Source organism: Leucopleurus acutus (genome assembly GCF_964270905.1).
Source record: "Leucopleurus acutus genome assembly, chromosome: 16".
NCBI lineage: Eukaryota > Metazoa > Chordata > Mammalia > Artiodactyla > Delphinidae > Leucopleurus > Leucopleurus acutus.
The window spans coordinates 21,286,301-21,310,192 of record NC_139158.1 but is presented as its reverse complement, the minus strand read 5'-3'; the positions used below and the strand labels follow the sequence as shown (position 1 = coordinate 21,310,192).

Here is a 23,892-nt window from a genome sequence, read left to right as displayed (position 1 = left end):
TCTTTTTATTCTGCTATACAAAAATGCTCTAAAATGTCATTATACTGAGTTTTCCTAAACAGTCCTCATTATGCTTCTAGAATTTTCTAAGATATCTCTATCTGCTGAGCGTGATCAAAGACTTGTTTACCAAAGGTCCTTTCTCCTGTTTCCTTTTCCTCCTGTCTCTATCATAACATGCCTCACCTACCACATTCTGATTGGTATAACCAAGCAGGAGTGAGTAATTTATAGAATTGCCTTAATGGTGTGGCTAACAAAGCCTCTTGATATAAGGTCTCCTCCTCTCTGTGAGTAAAACATTGTAAAGGACTAGAAACGTTCTTAGGGCGAGAGAAGACAGGGAGGAGAGAGAGGGAGGGAGAGACTGATTGTGTGTTCATGAGATACTGAGGGCTGAGAGTGGTGCGTTAACTATGTTCTTCGCTTACTGTTTTAATAGGATGTCCTGTGCTTTATCTTTTTCTATATAGTTATTTAGATATGAAGATTCTAGAATATGAAATAGTATCTCTCTCCTGGGAATAGAGATGTGCTCAAAAGACATAAATGGAAATTATCTTATACCACTCCTAGCCATTCTTAAAAATAGGAGGGACCCTAGGAATAGAAAACATGAATATATGATGTATTCTACGATTACATTCCAGTGAATGTAAAAGTAGGATTCTTTGTTCATTAACTGACGTTCAAGAATTGGATGCCCCAGTTTCATAACCATTTTTATCCTCTTATATCTTCATACTTATTAAACATACTAGTTCTTATAAAGGAAATTTTGCATGTTTTGAGATTTGGAAATAGGAGAATTGCTAAATTTAAAGAAATATGGTTGTTTACTTTTGTATGGCCATTTTATTATTGCAAATATAAATTATAAATGAAGATTTTTGAACTTACTTTGATTTAGAAGACAAAATTAAAGTCTTTACTGGCATCTAAGTATTTTTAAAGATGTCTTTAAGAGGGTTTGTATCTTTCTGATTTTTCCAGAGTACTTGGTATAAATGAATGGCAGAATACAGGGTTCCAGTATGATGTCATCAGCTGCTTGAATTTGCTGGACCGCTGTGATCAGCCCCTGACTTTGTTAAAAGATATCAGAAGTGTCTTGGAGCCAACTAGAGGCAGGGTCATCCTTGCTCTGGTCTTACCTTTTCATCCCTATGTGGAAAACGGTAAGTGTGGCCACCCACTTACCAGCCTGTTATCCAGAATTGGTGCTTATTGGTGTTTGTGATTCTGTGCTGTGCACAATTAGACATGGGCTGGTATTTCTCAGAATAGCCTGGAATTTAACAGAGTACAGTTAACCCATGTAAAATACCACCTTGGTTAATGTTCGTCTTAATGTGGATTTTATAGAACTCTGGTACTCCCTTTGCAGTGGTAAGAATTAATACTCAGATGGATCTGCCTGCTCCAGATTGAAAGCCTAAAATGCTTTTAAATGGAGCCTTAACCACTAATTTATTAGCTTATGAGCTGAGTCAAGCAATAAATGATGCCTTTTAATCTACCTGAATATACCTGCCAAATGTTACAGCTGTTTCATATTTTACATCTCTTGTCCCGGACTCTAATAATGATAAATGCTGTTGTTATCCATTTTTTCCTTTTGAAGACCATTTGTGTCCCAGCATGTATCATTTCTTTGACGTTTGGTGTTTTGATTGCATGGTCTTGCTCTTCAGCAACGCTGAATGAAGAATATCTCAGAAGAAATGGTTTGATTTCATATTGCTTCACATTTACTTTTGGCCAGAGACATTCATTCATACTTGGTTTTCGCTTATGTGGTTTGCATTTTAGATCATGTTGAAAGTTATGACTTTAAACCTCTTATGAATTTTCATAAGTTATTGTACAGTCATGTAAAAATTATTATATGAGTAATGCATGTTAATATTTTTAAATCTTTACTTTTTCTTTTTTACTGCCTTGTTCAGCTTTGGGTTCAAAAACTCTAAGAGCTTGTAGACATTTTTAAGAAATCCATTAGTATTTTGTAAGCATCGTAGTTATCAAATACCTGTGAAAATCTGTGTCTTAAGGAATAACACTGAAGTTTGCTTATAACTGTGGATTTGTGTTGCCATTCACTTGCTCCTTCTTTTCTTCTTATTTTTTCTCCCTCAGGTCTTAGCCCCTTCTGATTTCATTCTTGTCTTAACGTTTGCCGAATGGTTTTAGGTTTGTGTTGATGGTGGGGAAAATGGAGAATTCTTTAGACATAGGAGGGTGGGAAGGAGAATAGATAGAATAGATGTCCCCTCCCCCATCTGACTTCTCCATTCCTGTGTTGAATCCTTTTGTCATGGTAAAGAAAAAAACTGCTATAATGTGTGAGTGCCCATATAGTGCATATATGTGTTGTATAGGGGAAAACCTGGTAAATGTTGTCCTTGATAATTTAGCAGCCTGACCTTGTTTCAGTGCTGTTCCCTGTGTAACTAAACCTCGGCTCCATCTCACTGCATTGCAGTCACTAGTCATCAGGTTGTAAGGTCCAGTCTTCCTGTGTCCTGTTGGGCAACTACACGATGGAACTTTAATGCTACTTCCTGACATAGCAGGAGGTGGAAGAGCAGGGGAAAAAATATCAATCTAACCATGAATTTTATTTCCTTGTGTTTTTTTTTTTTTTTTTTTTCTGTGCTACGCGGGCCTCTCACCGTTGTGGCCTCTCCCGTTGCGGAGCACAGGCTCCGGACGCACAGGCTCAGCGGCCATGGTTCACGGGCCCAGCCGCTCCGCGGCATGTGGGATCTTTCCAGACCGGGGCATGAACCCGTGTCCCCTGCATCGGCAGGCGGACTCTCAACCACTGCACCACCAGGGAAGCCCTCCTTGTGTTTCTGACACTAAAAATTGAAAAGAAGTTAAACTGGACAAGAGGGCAGTCTCTAGTAAGGCCTAAAAACAAGCTCCTTGATTGTGGTTGCACAGTTCCCTGTTGAATCCAAGGAGTCTGGTGTGTGATACACAGCAAACTGAGCAGCGGAGCCTTGTTTGCTGTGGGTGACCTTTAGTGACCTATAAGTTTTGTAGACCGCTTGTGGCACTCTATTATTGCTTCCTTTCTCTAAGTCACTAATTAGATCCTGATGATTTCCATGTGACACTGTGTGAAGACCCAGGAGGTGCAAAGTGATCTTGCTGTGAGTTCATGTATATGGGGCTGGTTTAAGGATATGTGAGTGTACTTTTCACACTTGGCTCAATTTATTTTTTAACAAAAGCAGTTGTAGATGAAATGATTACTTGTGTAATTTTTTTTGATTTGTCTTGAAGTTGAACCACAGCAATTTTGTTGCTTAGGTTAATTTAGGGAAAAAAATGCAAAATGTATCTTTGTAATTTGAGTTTGTTTGGTTTGCTGACCCAATTCTGGTTGGGGGTTATTAAACCTAGTGAGAATTGTTTTAAGCATCAAAAAGGGGCAAAGTATGTAATCAAGAAAAGGAGACTTATTTTGCAAAAATGAACATTTAGTGATGTTTAATTTTTCAAAATTGTAATTTTTATGAAAAGGTAATTCATGGTCAGAAAGAGTTCAAGCAGCTTGCAAGAGAGTATAAAAGGAGGTTTCTTATCCACTCGTACACAATCTTGTTCAGGTTTCTTGAATAGTTTTCTAAAGATAGTCTATGCAAATATGTGTGAACATGAAGAAATTGATTCTATAATTAAAGCCCATTATAAATAGTTTCATTGCCCTTTTCCTCTCAAGTATGTCTAGGAAATTATTCCTTACTAGTGCGTAAGTATCTACATCCTTGTCTACGTGTAAGCAGTGGTGTGCTGGAGCTGGTTTTACTGGCTCAGGAGAGCTGATTGTTATCTTGGCAGGAATTTAGTGAACTGGTTGTTAAACTTGGCCATTATTGAAATTGACCTCAATGGGAGTACTTACACCATGGAAATTGGCAAACTCTACAAATAGTCTCTCCCTTCTCCTAGCTGATTGGTAAACCTTTACCAGCACACTGCTGGGCATTTGGTAACTTTACTAGAGGAGGCCTCTGTTGACTTATTACTTTTAGATACCAGCAGTTTGCTTTATAAATATTTACAAGTGAAATGAACATTCTTAGGCAAGTCTTTTGCACACGTGTAAGTAGGTATCAGGATGTTTTCTGCTTCAAGAAACAGAAGGAGCAACTAAAAGTAGCTTTTAAAAATTAAGAGTTTATTTTAGAAAAGTGATTTCAAGGTTGGTTAATTCAGTGATGAAAGTGTCCACTGAAGTTCAGAACTTGCTTTCATTTCTTCATCTTCAGTGTGTTGACATTCCCCTCGCAATTACAAAATGGCTGATGCAGCGCCAAGCATCATGTGTAGGCATGGCAGAGTCTTGGAAAGAAAGAGGCATTTTCTCCCATCCTTTTTTTTTTTTTCTAAAGTGATGGAAACCTTTTCCAGAAAGCTCCCTGGCACATCGCACTTTTTCCTATCGGTAAGGATGGGGGCACATGCCCTGCCCAGCCAGCAACTGGCAGGCAGGTTAGGACAATTGTGATGCAGGTCTGGGGAGGGAGTCTGCCCTGAGCATATTTACACTGTGAGACTGAGCTTGCGGTGAAGGTGGGAGGGATACTCTTATGCCACAGAATATCTTTATCATTTAAAAAGTGTATGCTGAGTGATGCTGGAGATAAATGAGCGAAAAACATACAAATATCCTTGTCCTCATGGAGCTTATGTTCTAATGAGGAAGACAGACTGTAAACAAATGGCATGTTGTTGGTGATAAATGTTATGGAGAAAAATAAACAATAAAAGCAAAACAGGGGCTTCTTGGAATTGGGGGTTGGCTTTGGGCGCTATGATTTTAAAGAGGGGGGCTCAGGGAAGGGCCTCTCTTAGAGGGTGATGTAGGGAAAAGGCTGAAGGAAGTAAGGTTTATGGTTATCTGGATGATACATTTCTAGGAGTGGAACTGCTTGTTAAAGAGTGAGTTTTCCAGGGCTTCCCTGGTGGCGCAGTGGTTGAGAGTCTGCCTGCCGATGCAGGGGACACGGGTTCGTGCCCCGGTCCGGGAAGATCCCACATGCCGCGGAGCGGCTGGGCCCGTGAGCCATGGCCGCTGAGCCTGCGCGTCCGGAGCCTGTGCTCCGCAACGGGAGAGGCCACAACAGTGAGAGGCCTACGTAATGCAAAAAAAAAAAAAAAAAAAAAAAAATGAGTGAGTTTTCCAAATAGCTACACTGTGATCCTAACACCATTTATTGAGTAATCATCTTTTCCCCAATGCTTTGAAATGCCACCTAAATCATAGACTAAAGTCCTATAATGTGTTTGGTTCTGTTCTCTTAAGATTTATCCTTCTATATGTGTGCCAATACCAAAATACTTTAATTACTGTAGCTTTATCATGCTTGTTAGTATCATAGCACTAGTCTTTCTTAATCAGTTTCTCTTAGATTTTTCTTGGCTTATTTATTTAACAGATCAACTTTAGCACTAACTTGCCTAGTTCCCCTATATTTATCGGTTAATTTAGGGAGTATTGAGTCTTCTTAGCTAATAATAGGATGTCTTTCAATTTATTCAGTTATGTTCATTAGTAACAAAATTTTCTTCATAAAAGTCCTGCACAAGTTTTGTTAGATTTATTCTAATGGTGTGTGTGTGAGATATTATAAATAGGAATTTTTCTTCCTTCATGGTTAAAAAAATAAAAAATTTTCCCAGCTTTATATAATTGGCAAACACTTTTTGTATTTAATGTGTTCAACATGATGGTTTAGTATACAGTATACATTGTGAAATGATTGCTGCAATCAAGTTAATTAGCACATCCATTACCTCACATAGTTACCTTTTGTGTGTGTGTGTGTGTGTGTGTGTGTGTGAGATGAGAACACTTAAGATCTATTCTTTTAGCAAATTTAAAGTATACAGTTCAGTATTATTAACTGTAGTCACCAGGTGGTACATTAGATCCCCAGAACTTTTTCATCTTATAACTGAAAGTTTGTATCCTCTGACCAACATCTTCTTATTTCCCCCACCCACCAGCTCCTGGCAACCAACATTCTCTTCTCTGGTTCTGCAAGTTTGACTTGTTTCAATTCCACATATAAGTGTGATCATACAGTATTTGTTCTTCTGTGTCTAGTTTATTTCAGTTAGCATAATGTCCTACAGGTTCATCCATGTTGTCTCAAATGGCTCTCCCATCATATTTTAGAGTGGATATTATGCATACACAGACAAGCAGTTGTTTTGTGTGTGTGTGTGTGTGTGTGTGTGTGGGTGTGTGTGTGTGTGTACCAGTTTTGTAACCATTTACCTTATTGGATTATTTTAGTGTGTCCAGTAGTTTTCAGCATTGATTCTCTTGGGTTTTTTAAATACAGTTACAGTTACAGCATCTGCAGATGGTTTTAATACTTCCTTCTCATTTTTAGACTTTTTTTTTTTGGTACAAGTGAATTTGTAGTTATTTCCAGAAAATGTTAAAGAAAAAGGTGGAAATTTTTGCTTTGTTTTTTACCTTAATGAAAAAATACTTTAAATATGATTCTGTCTTTTGGCTTGAGATTGCTGTTTGGCTTGAGATACATTTTTTTTTTTACTTTTTTTTTTTTTTTGGTATGCGGGCCTCTCACTGTTGTGGCCTCTCCCATTGCGGAGCACAGGCTCCGGACGCGCAGGCTCAGCGGCCATGGCTCATGGTCCCAGCCGCTCCGCGGCATGTGGGATCTTCCCGGATCGGGACACGAACCCGCATCCCCTGCATCGGCAGGCGGACTCTCAACCACTGCGCCACCAGGGAAGCCCCGAGATACATATTTTTAAAAAATCCTATTTTATTAAGAGCTTAAAAAAATCAGGAATCAATGTTGAATTTGCCACCTGTGTTTTCAGCATCTATAGGATAGGGTTTTTTCTCCATTGGCTTATTAAATTAATAGTACTTTTCTAACACATATCCACTCTTGCATCCCTGGGCTTAGGCAGAATAGTCTTGTATGTACCACTAGATTGTATTTACAAAAACTCTAAATAAAAATATTAGCATTAATATTATTGAAAAATGATAGTTGCTCTGATCTGATCTTTTATTTGGAGGATGTTATCTTTGTCATGTTTTGGTATCAATGTTCTGCTGGTTTTGTAAAAAATAATTTCTAAGTTCTTTCTAATGCTCTGGAACAGTTTAAATAGCATTATGGTTATCCGCTTTTGGAAATTTGGTAGAATTCTCCTGTGAAACCAGCTAATAAGCCTGTGGGTTTTGAGAGGTAGCCACTGGCAACTTTCTCACTTTCTTTCAGGGTCATTGTTCAGATTAAATTAGACATGTTAAGTCTTAAAGTTCCCATCAGTCTAAATAGAAAAAAGCTAGACTCTGGCCAGACTGCTTTGTTGAAAGAGCATGGGCTTTGAGGGCTGACCTGTTTTGAAACAGGGGTCAGCCCTTATTACCTGAGCCTCTCATTAAGCTTAGTGTTTCATCTGTAAAAATGGGGCTAATACCTACCTTGAGGTTTGTTGTGAAGATTAAATAACGTAATTTAAAGGATAGTGCCCAACCTTGTCTATCTCAGTATTGGTATTTGATACACGTTAGATTTTTTCATTCCATCCTATTCCGTTACTTTGCTTTTATTTGTAGCTTCATTGATCAGATTTGTTCACAGTTCTTCACTTTGAAGTATTTGTCAATGTTTTTGCATTTTAACTTGGTCTCAGAATCTGTACCTTTTCCATCGGTTTATGTGACTTGACTCCCCAGACACTTAACTATATGCCTATTAGCCCAGGGCTTCAGACTCTCTCAGGTCTTATATAGTAGAGAGAAAGAAATGACTTATTCTGAAAATCTCATTTACACCTTTTGGTATGTGGGTTTAAGTGCTCTTGTCTAGAGGGTAGGGTGTATGGACACTAGAACCATGTCTGTCCATTTTCGTCTTCAAGTTGTTTTAATATTATTTTCTTTTCATTGTCTTGGGAAATATAAATCTAAACAGAAAGCTATAGCTTAATCCTTTCCAGTGAAAATTCTGGATGCTCAGATAGCAGGAAAATTAATGTTAGGGATCCAGTCCTTATGAAGAGGGGTGAGGATCAATGGCTAGAGAGTGAAGTGTGCTTCATATCTTAGTTGAAATGCTGAAAAAATATTTTTCTATAGAAACATCGTTCAATTGCATTCATATAAAGGCATTTAAGAGCCTACTATGTACCAGGCAGTGCTAGGCAGTAGAAATAAAAAGAAATGAGACATGTGCTTCTAGTTTTAAAATACTTACAGAATAGTTCAGAAGATGTAAAAAGACAATGGCAGGATAATCTGATAAGAAACATGACAAAGTACTATCGGTTTAGAGAAGGAAAGATCCATTAACTGCTAGGGAAGTTTTCATGTAGGTGACATTCGACCTGTTTGTATCTGTGGAGCATTTTACCAGGCAGAGGGAATGGCATGTGCAAAAGCATGAAGATGTGAACAAGGTGAGGTTCACAGGCGAGGACAAGTTCAGTGAGACCCAAGGATAGCATGCAAAAGAGGCCTTTGGTTGCATAATAGTATAGCACTCAATAAATATTGTTGGCTACATGGATGGATAAAAGAATGAATATTATATATACATCAGGTGCTCATATATGACCTCAGGGAATATAACTACTTGGAAAAGTGTATTCCAAATTTTAGCTTAAAAATCAATCTTTGAAACACAGTCTTTGGTTGTATTGGCAAAGATTTAATCTGAATCAAATATGAATTTGTCTTAGGGATTTTGTTTCCTTGTTAGTTACACAAAGAACAGTATATTTTCAGCCCTGAAAGTACCAAGTAATGATTCTCAGAAATGAAAAGGAAATGATCGAATCCAACACTTCTTCTATTCACCTAGATGGTGTTTGTGGTTAGTGGTTTGGAAGTTCATTTATTTCAGCCAGGCCAGTGGTCTCAAAGTGGAGGGAGTACACAAGACAATTTATTTTGGGATATAGGAAGAAAATATTAACATTTTTATTTATATTACTTTTAATGCCCATTGTTTAATTTCTATTTTTGTGTATACACATATGCACACATAATTGTATATGCACACACTATATAAATCACACACACGCACTCACACGTATGTACATCCTACACACAAATAAAATGAGGTTATGTGCTCCCCTCTCTCCCCTTTCCATTTTTCCTGGCACATGTGATTAGAAAGGTTAGAGATTACTGATTTAAACCATTAGTACAAAACGCTTTCAAGGGATCTTAAAATATTCTAAACTTTGATCTGGGTTTTAAAAATAAGAATACATCTCATTTTATACCAGCTTAAGAGAAGCACTTTAATGAAATAAACATAATAGGTTGTAATTCATGTTTAGTAATGAACATATACTTGTAGGTACTTTAAATAGATTTTTTTTTACACAGAAGTAACTTTCAGAGAACAATTCATAACATGTTTTCTTAGTGAGATGGTAATGAGTGCCATAAACATCCTTGCTGTATACCCAGTCCCTTACCTAACATTTCCCTCCTAAGTTGGTTAAAAATCAACATTGCAACGGACAATACAAAACTATATACTTAGTATGATCCCAGCTATGTATAAAGTGTAGGTTTGTGTAAGTGTGTATGTATGTGCACATATGTATATTTGTGTGTGTGTGTGTGTGTAATACAATGACTAATTAAAAGAGAAAAAAAAAATCAGTATTGCAAGGGCATTGTCAGGAACAGTGCATTGCCAAATCCTTCCCTGGTGCTGTTGTTTGGCACGAGACTGACATCTAGAGTCGGATGTGGCTTATTTGTTCTGAGGTTTTTTCTGGTTGAACTTTCTGCTTTGGATTTTCTGTATATAAGTTATTGTATTCTTACTCTATATTCTATTCTGGTCTCACTTTTTGTTGGTAGCATGATGTAAGTTATTTTGCATACCCTGGTAGGAAAATGTGCACTATACCATTGCCCCATTGCAGTACCAGAGGAAATAATTTTTGCTACAAAATACTTCTCAAGGTGATTTTTTCTAACTCAAATTTTGCCACTCTCCTTCCTCCCTCCATCCTCCTTCCCTGCCAACTTAGTCTAACTGGCCCATCACTTCTACACACCGTAAAGACAGTTCTTCCATGCAAGACTGAGGCACGTGGTGTGGCTTCAAATCTTCTTCAGGGCAACAGTCATCGTGTGGTGCACCTCATATGTTGAGTGAAACAAATAAAGGATATATGCTGTAATTGAAAGTTTTTGAAGAGGTTTGACTGCTTAGAATTCTCCTAGCAAATTAGGAAAGTATTTTTCAGTTGCATTTTGTTGGGCTTTAGTATTGTGATAATTACTCTTAGTAATAGTTTCCTTATACTCTGACATTCTTCTTGTAGCCAGTTGACTTTTCCGTTTACTTTAAATTGTTTTTAAAAAAACCCTGATCAGTGTATGTCCATGGACACTTGCATAACTTCTGGAGTTGGATTTTCAGTGACTTAATTGAAAATCAGAAGATTTCTATGGTCTTTCATAGTTAGAAGGTGCTCTTCCATTTTCATAAGTGTTGTCTTTCTCCTGCTGCAATAGTAAATAATAAGCCATATTTTAAGTTATGTAACCAATAACGCCACACTACAAGCAACATATAAACTACAGTGCCATCTTGCATTCTGGGTCCTAAATATCCTTCCAGTAACCTTAAAGGTCCAGTTACCATTTTCCCTTTATTTGGAGTAAGATGTGGGAACTGAAGAATAATTTTCTTGTTCAGATGCCATTGTCAAAGCCCTGGCTTAGAGCTTTAAAATTCCTACTTCCAGACCTGTCTTCAGGCCATTTAACTTGGTCTCTTTGCTGAAAAAGATGCCCCAGCATCAATAAGAAAAGAGTATGAACAGGCATTTATAGTTATTCAGAGTGACATCTTAGGTAATTAGGCCACTTCTTTATGTGTTTATATATACATTGAAGGATGAAGTGACCACGTAGATGATATTCTTTCCTGGATGAAAATCCTTTTCAGAAATCGGATTTTAAAAAACACACTTCAGGGGGCTTCCCTGGTGGCGCAGTGGTCAAGAATCCGCCTGCCAATGCAGGGGACACGGGTTCGAGCCTTGGTCTGGGGAGATCCCACATGTCGCGGAGCAACTAAGCCGTGCGCCGTAACTACTGAGCCTGCACTCTAGAGCCCATGAACCACAAATACTGAGCCTGCGTGCCGCAACTACTGAAGCCTGTGTGCCTAGAGCCCGTGTTCCGCAACAAGAGAAGACACTCAATGAGAAGCCCGTGCATCGCCATGAAGAGTAGCCCCCGCTTGCCGCAGCTAGAGAAAGCCTGTGCGCAGCATCAAAGACCCCACGCAGCCAAAAATAAATAAATTAAAAACAAAACAAGGCAGAAAACCCCCCACACCTCATATCAGAATTCTGTTTCATTTGGCCTCATGGCTGCTGTTTAAGAAGAAAATATCTTTCCTAGTATATAAGTTCATTATTTTGTATACATTTTAATTTAAATCTGAGCAGTTTGATCATGCATCATGGAAACCATCTGCTCTGCTGGCTCTAAAACAATATCTTGTTTGAAAAACCTGTTTATATAGGACTTTAAAGAAACACTATCAGAATGTATTGTAATCAATATAGATGTATTCTTTCTATGACTACAACCCCAAAGACTGAAAAAAAACCTCATTTCTTCTTCTTATTTTTTTTTGGGGGGCATGCGGGCCTCTCCCTGTTGTGGCCTCTCCTGTTGCGGAGCGCAGGCTCAGCGGCCATGGCTCACGGGCCCAGCCTTTCCGCGGCATGTGGGATCTTCCCGGTCCTGGGCACGAACCCGTGTCCCCTGCGTCGGCAGGCGGACTCTCAACCACTGTGCCACCAGGGAAGCCCTCATTTCTTATTTTTATTAGCTGTATCTTTTTTAATGTGAACAAGTAAGTTTTCTATATAATTTGATCCACAGATGTTTGCAACATCTACTTAATGCTTACTACTGCATGCAAGATACAATACAAAGTAGCTTTCAACCCACAAAAGCATCCTCGTCTGTACTGAAAACATTGCCTGTATCCAATGTGTTTCTGAAAGATTTCATGTCACTAAGATGCCAGCCTGTTGTCTATTGAATATTGCATCAGATGACCTTTGTTATGTATTTATCAAAGCAAGTTCTATATAAAAATGCATTTTGTGAAAATCCTCTTTCAGACGTTTGTAAAGGAAGACTTGGTTATCGATAGGTTGTTGGCAGCTTAGTTGTTTTTAGTTAAACATATGCTTTATATCTTTTTTGATATTTTACACTTACAGGTTGTTGGTTTGTTTCCATGTGTCTCTTCGTATATAGTTCTTGAGCAATTTCCTGAAAAATACGCCGAGCACTCTTTTTCTATAAATACAAATAAGAAAAAAATGTATCTCTCTCAGGAATAAAAGCAATGATTATTGCACATCATCTCAGCCTTTTCTTTCTTTATTGCCACCAGTCTCAGAAACTACCCCGCCCAACACATCTATACCTAGTTAACTCTTGTATTTTGAGTATAGTAAGTAGAATTTATGATGGAGAACTATCAATTTACCACATATGTTACCATTATCATTTTTCTCAACAATAGGAAACAGTATCTGTGGTTGCAAGTTGTTCTTTGATGATGTTCTGAGTTTCTTAAATTATTTTGGATTTGAAGTATTTACAACCACAATTCGAAAGATATTTTACAAACATTGGTCTGTACCTTTTGTGAATCTTCTGTTTCTTTCTTTCTTAGAGTGTTAGATTTTGACTGTCAAGAAGAAAAGGAGAATCTTATAAGACACTTTATGTACTCAAAACAGTTGTGGCAGAGATCTCATACCATAATAAGGTTAAACTGACTTAATATTTAAATGGTAATGCAGTAAGAGTTAATAATTTTCATGTCATTTCTGAGATGCTTTATTAATAAAATAGCTCAAACTGATTGTAGGATTTATAGTGATCCTAATATAACATACACATCCCCCCTCTTGTAGCATGTGAATAACCAGAAGATAGTCTTTCTCAAAATCTTTAGGCCTTTTAAAGATATTTAAAGGCAGTTTCTAATCTCTTTTAACTTTTTTTTGCTCTTAAAGATTGTTCTTAGCCCTTTCATACCTCCCCCACCAGCGGAAAGTAGCATGTGTATGATGGTTATAAAGAAGGGTCTCTTATTCCCATATTACTGGGTTTTAAAAAGAAAACCCTGTAAATTGTGTACTCTGGTTAATAATTTCAGTGATGAAAATTTTTGCTTTCTTCTACAGACCTCTTCTGCAGGTGGTATTTCCTGCAAATGCAAAGGAAGATATTAATTAGATGAGCTATTTCTGAGGCTCCCAACATGTGGAGAGATGGAAATTATTTCCTTATGATAATATTCAAGGCCATAGGGACATCTAATGCAAAAAATTTTACTTACTTTGGTGAGGACGATGAAGTACACGAATACACCAGTGACGTAGATAGAGAGCAGTGATAAGAGGGCCGTCAGGAGACTCTGCAATTCCTTGCTGAGAGCCTTCCTGTCTTTGTTAATTACAGATACAGAAAGAACCACAGTCACTATTGAAGCATATTATTGCAAATATATGTATAAAGTATAATCGAAACTACATGTTAGAGGTGAAACATGAACTTATTCTATTTGGCTATTCATATAAAAATTTATTCAGGGTCTCTTGATTCAGAAAGTACTCAAGTATATGATATAGTTAAAGCCAGTTCATTAGTTCTTTAAATGTATTAGGCCCAACATGTTATTCATTTTTAAAACTTAAAATCTTAAAAAATTCAATTAATTACTTGTCATAATGCTAAGAATCACTTTTTATATAAAGTTTTGCTGAAAGTTAGATAAACATTAAGAGTTTGTTCAAGGGTGTTTAAAGTTTCTTTTAGTAGATATGATGTACAAGTGTCACCAAGAGTCTGTTTATGGAGTTAAGATACTTTCCCATGTGTATTTATAACCTTGAACTGTTTAGTACACATAGCTGAACAGTGCAGTTCTCTAAGAACCTGAGAAGGCCGTACATTGAGACTTTAGTGCTCACTGCATGCTTAAAAGACAGGCATTGTTATATGTGCCCCTTATTTCTAATAAAGTTCTGGAAGTGGAATTATTGAATCCGTTTGCACATTCTGAATTTCTCCCTCCTGGCAGGAAGTGTCCTGTGCCCTAGGTAGTGATGAAGTAACACACCATGTCTTCAAGTACCTGAGTATTTGAAATACAAAATCCATTTAGATTTATAATTGTTATCTGAATAACTTGTACTTTTCAACTAAATATCCCATAGATGCTTATCGTGTGAACTCAGTTTATACAACATACATTTTTCTTGTGAAACTAACAAATCAACCATATCTGTAAAACTTAAAAAGTTTCAAGTGTGAAATTAGGAGCTCTGTAGAAAAGGAAGTTGCCATGTCTATCTTAGTGGTACTTTCATTCCTGTTCCTCAAGAAGAATGTTTCTTCACGTAAGCTTGCAGGTTTGAAACCTTCATCTCTTTACAAACCATTTTTCTTCTGTCTAATATTTTTTATAGAAGGCGAATGCATGCAGTGAGATATACAGATCTCCAAAGCTGTTGTGTTTGTTTTAATACCTATAGCTAATATTTATTGAGCACTTGCTATGAACCAGGCACCATTAAAAGTGCTTTATGTGTATTAACGCATTTATAATTTACCTTACAGGTGAGAATAAACTAAGGTTAAATGACAGTGGAATATCAAAAGGCCATTAGAGCACCAAAGCAGGGGTTAAAATACAGGACCATCTGGGCTCCTCAAAGTCCTGTTTTAAAACCAAAAGGCTGGTTAATTTGAGTTTACGTTTTAATGATCTCAGTGCTCATCTTACCAGAGTTTTTTTTTTTTAAAGAAGATGTTGGGGGTAGGAGTTTGTTAATTAATTTTATTATTTATTTTTGCTGTGTTAGGTCTTCGTTTCTGTGCAAGGGTTTTCTCTAGTTTTGGCAAGCGGGGGCCACTCTTCAACGCAGTGCGTGGGCCTCTCACTATTGCGGCCTCTCTTGTTGCAGAGCACAGGCTCCAGACACGCAGGCTCAGTAGTTGTGGCTCACGGGCCTAGTTGCTCCACGGCATGTGGGATCCTCCCAGACCAGGGCTCAAACCCGTGTCCCCTGCATTAGCAGGCAGATTCTCAACCACGGCGCCACCAGGGAAGCCCATACCAGAGTTTCTTTAAAGGCGAGAGGTCTGAAAAAAAGCACGGAGTTGCTGCCCTTCTTTTCCTTCCCCCAGAATCACGTGAAGCTTTTCCTCTGAAATTTCTTAATTTATAGAACTTAGCTAGGCTCCGTGTCCTCACTTGCATGAGGAAATTGTCATGGATTTTAGTAAATCTCAAGAAGCCAGGGCCACACCGACCTTTTTTCTGTTCATTATCTATGCAGAAGGGGTAGAGTCAGGGATCCCCCAGGGGCTTCACCTAAAATTTGTGTTTATTCTCCATAATGCATTTTTTTTTTCTGGGTTCAATTTATTGATCGCTTTTGCTTCTCCAGTGTTTTGTTCTAGATGGTGCAATACCAGACTAGATACTGACAAGGCTGTCAGTTAATCATCACATTTCAATCAGCGTAACATACAAAAGGAGGACATAGTTGGTCAGCCTTTGCCAGTAAAGTCTGGACATGGAAAGAGAATATAGCACCCACATAACCCTGACTCTGCGTCTGTGGAGGCTGGGAGATGGTGTCAGAGGAGTTCTTGAATCCAGACTTCATGTTAGCTTGTGTGCAGGTCACACTTCACTGGCTCGGGTACTAAGTTATCAAATTTACCTCATAATCTCTGCATATAAGTATTGTGATGCATTTCAGGGGCAGAGCAGAACGCAGTGTTCGGGAATAAAGTCTTGACTAACCTCTTACCACCAGCACAGTCCCTCCTCCCGTCCGCTTAGCTCTCGGTTCCTTTGAACTGGGAAAGGCGATTCCACAGATATAGATTGCACTGTCATTGAAAGCCAGCCTGTTTACAGTGAGGGCAACTTGGTTTTGTGCCAGATCCACAAGTGTGAATTTGTCTGTCTCATCCCTGCATCCATCCAAGCACAGGTTCTCGGGCTGGAGAGCGCCATAGCGAAACCACAGGCTTGTTGGTCGCTCTGCAGGGCACCCCGCGGTGGAGAAAGAGCACTGCATGGCCACAGCCTTTTGAGTGTAGCCCACTTCAAGGGAAGGTGGTTGAACCACCGAGACGGCACAGTTGCTTGCGGCACCTGCAGGAGGAAGCAGGTGAGCCTGTTTAGTGGGCCTCTCACCTCCCTTTGTGCTTCCATTTTATTGACATTTTGGGGTGAAGAATCGTTGAAAGCCATTGCTTCCTTTTTCTTTCCTCACTCCCAGCACAGACAAGACTGTAAAAGTAGACACTGGTGACAGTATTTTATAATAACTATAAATGGGGTATAACCTTTAAAAATTGTGAGGTTGTACACCTGTAACTTACATAACATTGTACATCAACTTTACTTCAATTAAAAAAATTTGAGACTAAGAAAAAAGTAGACACTGGTATTCCTCACTTTTCCTAACTCTCCGAGTTTCCTAACCTCAGCCTGCTGTTGTGCAGCGATGTCTGGTGCTTGAGGGCAGCCCCAGAGAGGGCCCGGGAATCTGCATTATCATGAGCGGAGGTGACAGCAGATCCAGAGTCAGAAGTTCGGGGTCCACATGTACACTTGTGGTGTACGTACAAGCTTTCCTCTGACCTCCCTATGCAGATCACTTACTCTCTCAGGACCCGTTTCCTCATCCGTACCCCCTGGCCTCACAGGAGTGTTGTATTCAATGTGGTAATAGGTATCAAAGCCCTTCATGCAAATGTCACACCCACTGATTGAGCACATGGGCAGTAGGGATTTGGGGGGGGGCCTTGTGGCAGTTGTGATTGCTAGGAATTCATGACAATTTACAATTGTTCTTTTATGAGTCTAGTTGTCCCAGTGGGAAACATTATAAAAGGCAAGATGTACATCTGGGAAAATGTAGCCCGGGCTCAGCCTACAGTGTCTTTGATTACTGAGCAGAGGCCTAATGAGCTGGCGGGGCCACAGCCCAGCAAGTTGGATTTCTTCCTGGCACTTGTGCATTGCTTTGTAGTCTCTTGTAGCTTTCATCTATTTGATGAGAGTGTAGCTCCTGGAGCACACACTTTAGTTCGGATCCTAGCTCTGCCAGTTCCTAGTTCTCTGGTCTGTTTCCTCATTAGCAAAATGGGGATAGTATTGTGCACCTCATGAGTTTAGCGGGAAGTTTAAGTGAGGCCGTGTATGCATAAGGAGTATTTACTTACCTAAGTCTTAGTAAGTATTTAATAAAAGGTAGCTATTTCTGCTGCCACCATTATTCCATTAATGGGCAGTGTCATATGCCCATTTTAGAGATAATTGTGGACATCTCAGCAATGTGTTAGCAGGGCCGGGATTAGATATCCAGTCCAGTGCTCTCTCCACCACGTCCTGCAGCTTTCATGTCGTAGAGGTTGGGTCCCTACTTTGGCCTTCTGTCTAATCCCAGGCATGTGAAGCTGGAAAGCTGCTCAGGTGTTTATAAATGGGAAGACCTCCCCTCAACCCTTTTGGGATCAAGGGAGAGGCTCTATGTGAAATAGTATTGGTTGAGACAAATTGGAAGTTTTGCATGTTTTTAGTCTGACTTTGCCTGGTTATATGTTTCCATGTGGTCTTATTTGTCTGACTTTGTCCTTGGCTACTGTAAACGAAATTGAAAGGTAATCCAAGTGGTCTGATGTAAGTTTCAGACGAGCTTTTTGTCACCTAACGTTTTTGTTATAGGTCCTGACCCAGAACAGAAGAATTAAAACTAGAATCATGGTATCTGTGATGCAGGTCTGTTCTCACCATGTTTTAATTTTAGTATGTGTACAATTGAAGACGAGCTGGGAGCTTTTTAGCAACCTGATAAACGTAAACCGGATGAGAGGGTAAAGCCACTTGGAGAAGACCAGGCTTCCTACTTCTTCAGCTGAGGGACTTAACGTCACTCCTAAGTCTGAAAGCTGTAAGCACAGGTCTCCTACCCAGACTCAGTCACCTTAGAAGTAAAGAAACGCTTTACAAGGGATAGTGATCATTATGTATGGAAACTTGAAATGGAAGTGGGCCTACCAAGCCACAAAGTTAACCAGCAGTGTCCCAGTGTCAGGTCCTCTGTCACATAGAGTTTTTAACAGGGAAGCTGCCTTTTAACATTTTTCTTGGAGAGCTAGTGCTCCAGGGTAAAATAAATATTTGCAACTTTGGAGTTTCATATCTCTGCTCATTTCTGACTACTGCCTGAGAAGGGAGAAAACCAGTTGCAGTGGTTTCCTGTGAGAGCGCAGACTGTGAGGACACTGCCGCCCCTTCCCCCATGCTGTGAAGCAACATCTTAGTGAAAAAAGGGAAGTTTGGATGATATGTCACACTGCAGCCCACTCCTTGAAAGATTTCTCTTTAAGAACTCCCACATTCTGTAGGATTTTTTTTTTTTTTAATACAGTACCCTCTGAAAAGGCTGAAAGTTTATCTTCTTAGTGGAGGGAATAAAAAAAGATTACTATTTTTGAAGACCAAGCTAGAAAATACATAGAAAGTTAATTTTTTGACACTTTCTAAAAAAAGCCTCTTTGGAGAATTTCGAACATATGCAGAAGTAGTCGGCAGCACAGTGGCTTCTGTGCCGCCACCTGACCTCAACCCAATGTTGTTTCACCTCTTCTCCCTACTTGCTCCTTCACTCCTGTGTTATTTTAGGGCAGATTCCAGATATTTTATCTGCACGTCTTTCAGAATATATCTTTAAAAGATAAGAATTCTTCTTTAAAATAATACTAATTAAAATATATTAAAAGTAATATATACATATTAGGGAAAAAAAGACTATAACTGAAAGTAGAAGCAAAAAAATCACCCATAGTCCTTTCATCACCCCCACCAAAATCACTGTTAACATTTTAATATATTTCTTGACAGATGAGAAAAAAATCATTTTAAGGGCTTTTGCTCCCTTTCCTGCCCTATGACCCAAACTTTGTGGGCAAATCTGAGATTATTAGATTTATTAGAAATCTATGGTGAGATTATTAGAACTGTGATGTAGGAAACTCTTTCATAGAGAAAAAACAGGTATAGGCATCCATATATTATGAGATGATTCTTCAAGGAAGGAGCCATTGCAGTTGTTTTTTTAAATGACAAGTACTTTAATTTATAGAAATTCAGCTTTTCTGAAGCACTGTTCTTTAAAAATATTCAAGTATTGTTTAGTGCAGAGAGAGTTCACCTGTACGGGAACTGAATTGTTGATTACTAACATGTGATTTTACGAATATTTTCAACCCTTTGGTGAGGTGCTCTTCTCTACAGCTGCATAAGAGCAAAGGACATTTTCAGTGTTAGTATGAAATTTTTTCTCAGCTATTTTTTTTATTACCTGTTTGAGAAAAAAAAATTTATCACCTTAGACAATTTCCATAATGTTATACATTTAAAAATTAATCTGTAGGGGCTTAAAATATAAATGAATTAGGCGAAAAGTAGCAATTGATTTAAATAAAATGGAGGGAAAAATAAAAGAACCTTACCGACATGAAATAGAATCAGATTGAGTTCCAGACCGAGAATGATTTTGCCTCTGTTCACAGTCTCCATTTCTGTGTGTATGTGTGACGTGGTTGGTGGGATTGTGTATTTGAAGAGAGTTGGCTTTTTTTTTTAAAGAAAGGAAGAACCAAAGAGAGGAACTCTTATTAAGGAACCATAATCGGGAACTTTTTGAAATTGTGTAAAGATTGTTTGTAATCCAGTTTCACCATTGAAAGTTGAAATTTTAGCCTAGAGCACACTTCTAAATGTTCATATGTTCACATTTTTTCTTGGATTTTACAAATCCTCGAAAGTGTTAGATGTTTTGAGTGAGATTTTGATTTACACGTGGTGCATATTCTCAGGATGTATTGTTTGACGGATAATTCGTACTTTAAATTTCTAGAGCAGTTCAGTCGCTGGTCTTGGGGCATCTAATTTGTGCCTAGTGCTGGGCCAGTAACTTCTGGAAATGGAGGAGAAGCAGAAGGAAGTGTCTTCACGTAGAGACAAGAGAAAAATTAGTGAACGGTACATCAGAGTACAATGAAGAAATAAGTTGTGTACCATTAACTAGCTGTGCCCCAGTTTGTGTGACCCCTTTTACTGTGCTGTGAAACAAATGTGTGGAATCTCTGTCATCCCCAGCCCCTTGGGGGCTTCATCAGTCAGGTTCTTTGTAAGCAACAGAAAATGACTTGGGCTGACTTAAGCAAAGGGTAATTTACTGAAAGGATTTGGGGTAGCTCAGCGAGTCACTGGAAGGACTGGAGAATCGTGTGTGGGGGTCTACACACAAGACACATGCCCCAAAACATACTATAAAACTGATCCAAAGAGCACACTGCCGCCGCCGAGCACTAGATGCTGCAGCTGGACCAAAGCCTGTCGGTAGTACCGCTCAACGCTGCCCAGCCTGCTTGGTCTCACGCCACCGCTCCGCCTCCCCAGAGAACGAGCCTCATGTCCCCACTTCTCTGGGTCACTAGCTCCTCCTTCCAGGTCTCAGGCGAGTGTTTCTGAGCTTAGGTCGTGTGCCAGTGCCTTAGCTGCAAGAAAGGCAGGGAAAGCTGCTTCCCCAGGCTTTGTCTTCCACCAGGAAGAGGGTGCTGGGCCACTGAAAAGAGCGAAAAATCTTCCCACTGTACTGTTTGTACTCTTGGCACCTGTTGATTATATTTTGTCATTACGGAAAGTTATTCTCAGTCTGAATTTAGTAACGCTTTTAATATTATTGTGTTTTTTCCATCATCATAGCATCTAAAAGCACCCCCAAATTTATATATACTATTGTGTGTGTGTGTGTGTGTGTGTGTCTGTAGTCAGTGCTTGGTATGTGTGTGAACTTGAAGACCTTTTCTAGCCCCCCAGTATCTGGGCATCTGATGCTCATGGGTTTGGAAATGACTAACATAACATAGACTTCAGTCACTATGCCAAGAAGTGCTGGATTGATTCATCCATTCTAGTGTGTTAACCACTCTCTGGTTCTGGAGCTTAACTTTTATGAAATTGTTCTGGAAAGTTAGAGAGTGGATTGACCTCCCTTGAAAAACATACTGAATGATCTGTTTTTATAAATTAAAACCCTTCATTAGCCTATTTTTATTTTCAGCCTGATAAACCGCTCTAGTTAATATGTCGCATAATTTTACTACACTAGTGGCATTTTCTAGCATTTATCCAAAACCATCTTTCAAATTTTACGTGTTACTCTCTGCTTCAATATTCCAGTGTTTAATCAGCAGTTTTCCAAACCTATTAACCATTACACACCAGTCAGTCTGAGGGAGGGTGATGTCCAAAACTGTCAGAGAAAATAGTAGTGTGGGCTTTGGGTCCAGTTGAACCAGGGATTATGTTTCTGCCCCAGTGTTCATGAACCTTGTAGGCTGGGGCGTGTGCTTCAGTTCTCCTAAGTCTGTACTTCCTCTCTTTGTCCTACTGCTGGGTCACCTGGGAGATGATTCCTCAAAGCACCCAGTGCTTGGCACATACCAAGTCCTTAGCAAATATTGTTCTTCCCCTCTTCCCTCTTCAAATAACTTGTTTGTTCAAGAATTTAACTTAATGTTTTTATTTGTTTTAGTAGGTGGCAAGTGGGATAAACCATCAGAAATTTTGGAAATCAAGGGACAGAATTGGGAAGAACAAGTGAATAGTCTGCCTGAAGTTTTCAGAAAAGCTGGTTTTGTTATCGAAGCTTTCACTAGACTGCCATACCTGTGTGAAGGTGACATGTATAATGACTACTACGTTCTGGATGACGCTGTCTTTGTTCTCAAACCAGTATAAACACGTGGAGCTTGAAATTTTCACAGTCCACCCCAAGAATGTATGCTCCGGAAGAGGGTCTGCGTTCTCAATTATGCGAAGGGAGGACCTTTGGGGACTGCCATTCTAAATATCATGTAGGAATTTTAAAAGCCAAAATACTAATTATTTCTTTGTAGTGTGTAAAAGGAATGTTTTTAAAAAACAAAAACCCAACTCTTTGAGGATTTTTATTAACTCTTTACTCAGTAATGCAGGTCACACTCCGATTATGGAAGATATTTTTTATACTTAATTGCAGTAGGGACTCATTCCCAGGCAAAGCAATAGTCATGACTTCACATGGAACCAATAAATATGGATTGTTTTTAATAAAATGAAGACTGGCAATAAAACTGTCCATCCAGTTGCAAATATTGGTTATAGGATATAGCCACTGATACTCTTTCATGTTTAGAAATTCTGTCATTATTCAAGAAAATGTTTTTAATCATGCTAATAAACTTTTTTGGAGATGACTTTGGCATCATGTTTGAGTTAATATAAGGCTTCCCTAGCATCTGTCATTGCTTTGGCTTCAGGGGTACCCGAATAGTAGCAGTATGTGAAGGATGCAGTTGACTTGAATGTGCGGTGAAGGGAGGCTTGAGACGGGGGTGGGGTGCTTACTGCAAGGTGTGGTGAACATAGGCAACCCAGACGAACCCTTAGAACAACCTCATTCAGATACAGTACTTCGAGGACCACTCTCACTCCCTAACTCATGTTGTTTTCAGAAGTGTGGAACACTGGATTCTGACTTTGTGGTAGCTTCTGTCCTACATTCAGAATTTTGTTTTTTCCGGACAGTCTCAGGTTCTCAGCATTGAAACGTTCAGTTTTGTCTTCTGACAAAAATGCAACCTAAAAATGTTTTAATTCAGCTTCTTACTCTGTACTTGTATACATCCTTCCCAGAACTCGGTTCTTTTGAAATCCTTAACTGAGTTTATCGAAATCCTTGACTGAGTTTAGAGTTTGTCAAGAGTGTGGTTTGAGGAAACCATGTCAGACCCATGCATTCTAGAATCAGCAAGTACCTCCAACTATATATCCAGAAATGTTGCAATGAGGAACTCGTTAGCAAGATCAATAGCCATTATGGATGTTATAAAGAGCAGAGCACTTAACCCAGAATCTAAAATCTCAGTAATAACAGTTGCCAATTTGAGATCGTGGCTATTAATATGTTATTCTCACAACTTTATTTCTTTTGTCAGCCAGGTGTTTCATTAAATATTCTCATTCATATGCTCATAGAAGTTATCAGATCAGCACATTTACTGCAACACCTGGGTGTAAAGGAGAATTAAATCCTTGAGAAGAATGACTGTATTATTCATTGAGAACAGCATTCCCATGTCCTCACACCAATATCTTCCAATGTTATTGTGTAGTCATAAGAGTTGGGTTATGTGATTTATGCAAAAGTGTTATTGGTGTGTTCTAATGCTTTTTTCCAGGAATTCAAATAAGTGAAGTGCAAATACTTAGCACCTTAGATTGTAAAAATAGAGGAAATGAGTAAACTTAATGTAGTTCTTGTACAGTTGAGTTTTGCTTCTTTATAAACTGTCATCATCAGGGGTTACTATTTAGACTGCCGAACAAGAGTGCAAGAGTGACGGATGTTCAAAGAGGCAGGCTGCTCCAAAGTGTTTCATAACCTTGAAATCCAGAATTAATTTGAGAGTCTATTTGAAAAACACACACCTCATTCTTTAGCCCCCAAATCAGAGAAAGCACAGACATTAATTTATTTCAAAGGTAAAAATACTTTCTCAAAATCTGAGGTTCTCTGAAAGCCAGCTTCTCAAAAGTGCGTTTTTTTTTTTTTTTTTTTTGGTGAAAATTTAAACCAGCAAATCCGCTCACATTTCGTGCCTGGTCTTGAAAGTCTTGATGGTGTGTCACCATTCCACTAGATGGCAGTGTTGCTTACTGAGTGTCAATG

At 38.8% G+C, this 23,892-nt stretch overlaps 2 protein-coding genes across 6 annotated transcripts in view; one reads left to right on the top strand and one right to left on the bottom strand.

The window, feature by feature from the left end:
- Positions 1 to 22,398, top strand: part of METTL9 (methyltransferase 9, His-X-His N1(pi)-histidine) — a 45,522-nt gene extending 23,124 nt beyond the window's left edge. For 2 of the 5 annotated variants that reach the window (XM_082858042.1, XM_082858040.1), the window contains exons 4-5: positions 994 to 1,178; positions 21,718 to 22,398. In XM_082858042.1, coding sequence (XP_082714168.1) covers positions 994 to 1,178; positions 21,718 to 21,920 — 388 coding nt within the window. In that variant the 3' untranslated portion in view covers positions 21,921 to 22,398. Of the gene's footprint in view, positions 1 to 993; positions 1,179 to 21,714 lie in introns of all 5 variants that reach the window. The other 3 variants (XM_082858041.1, XM_082858039.1, XM_082858043.1) reach the window with 2 other exon arrangements.
- Positions 9,308 to 19,802, bottom strand: IGSF6 (immunoglobulin superfamily member 6). The gene is made up of 6 exons (XM_082857605.1): positions 19,625 to 19,802; positions 15,900 to 16,256; positions 13,422 to 13,528; positions 12,717 to 12,764; positions 12,287 to 12,367; positions 9,308 to 10,546 (listed from the first exon to the last, which is right to left on the bottom strand). The coding sequence occupies exons 1-6, from the start codon at positions 19,689 to 19,691 to the stop codon at positions 10,487 to 10,489; spliced, it is 720 nt and encodes a 239-aa protein (XP_082713731.1). The 5' UTR covers positions 19,692 to 19,802; the 3' UTR covers positions 9,308 to 10,486.
- Positions 22,399 to 23,892: the final 1,494 nt, after the last annotated feature.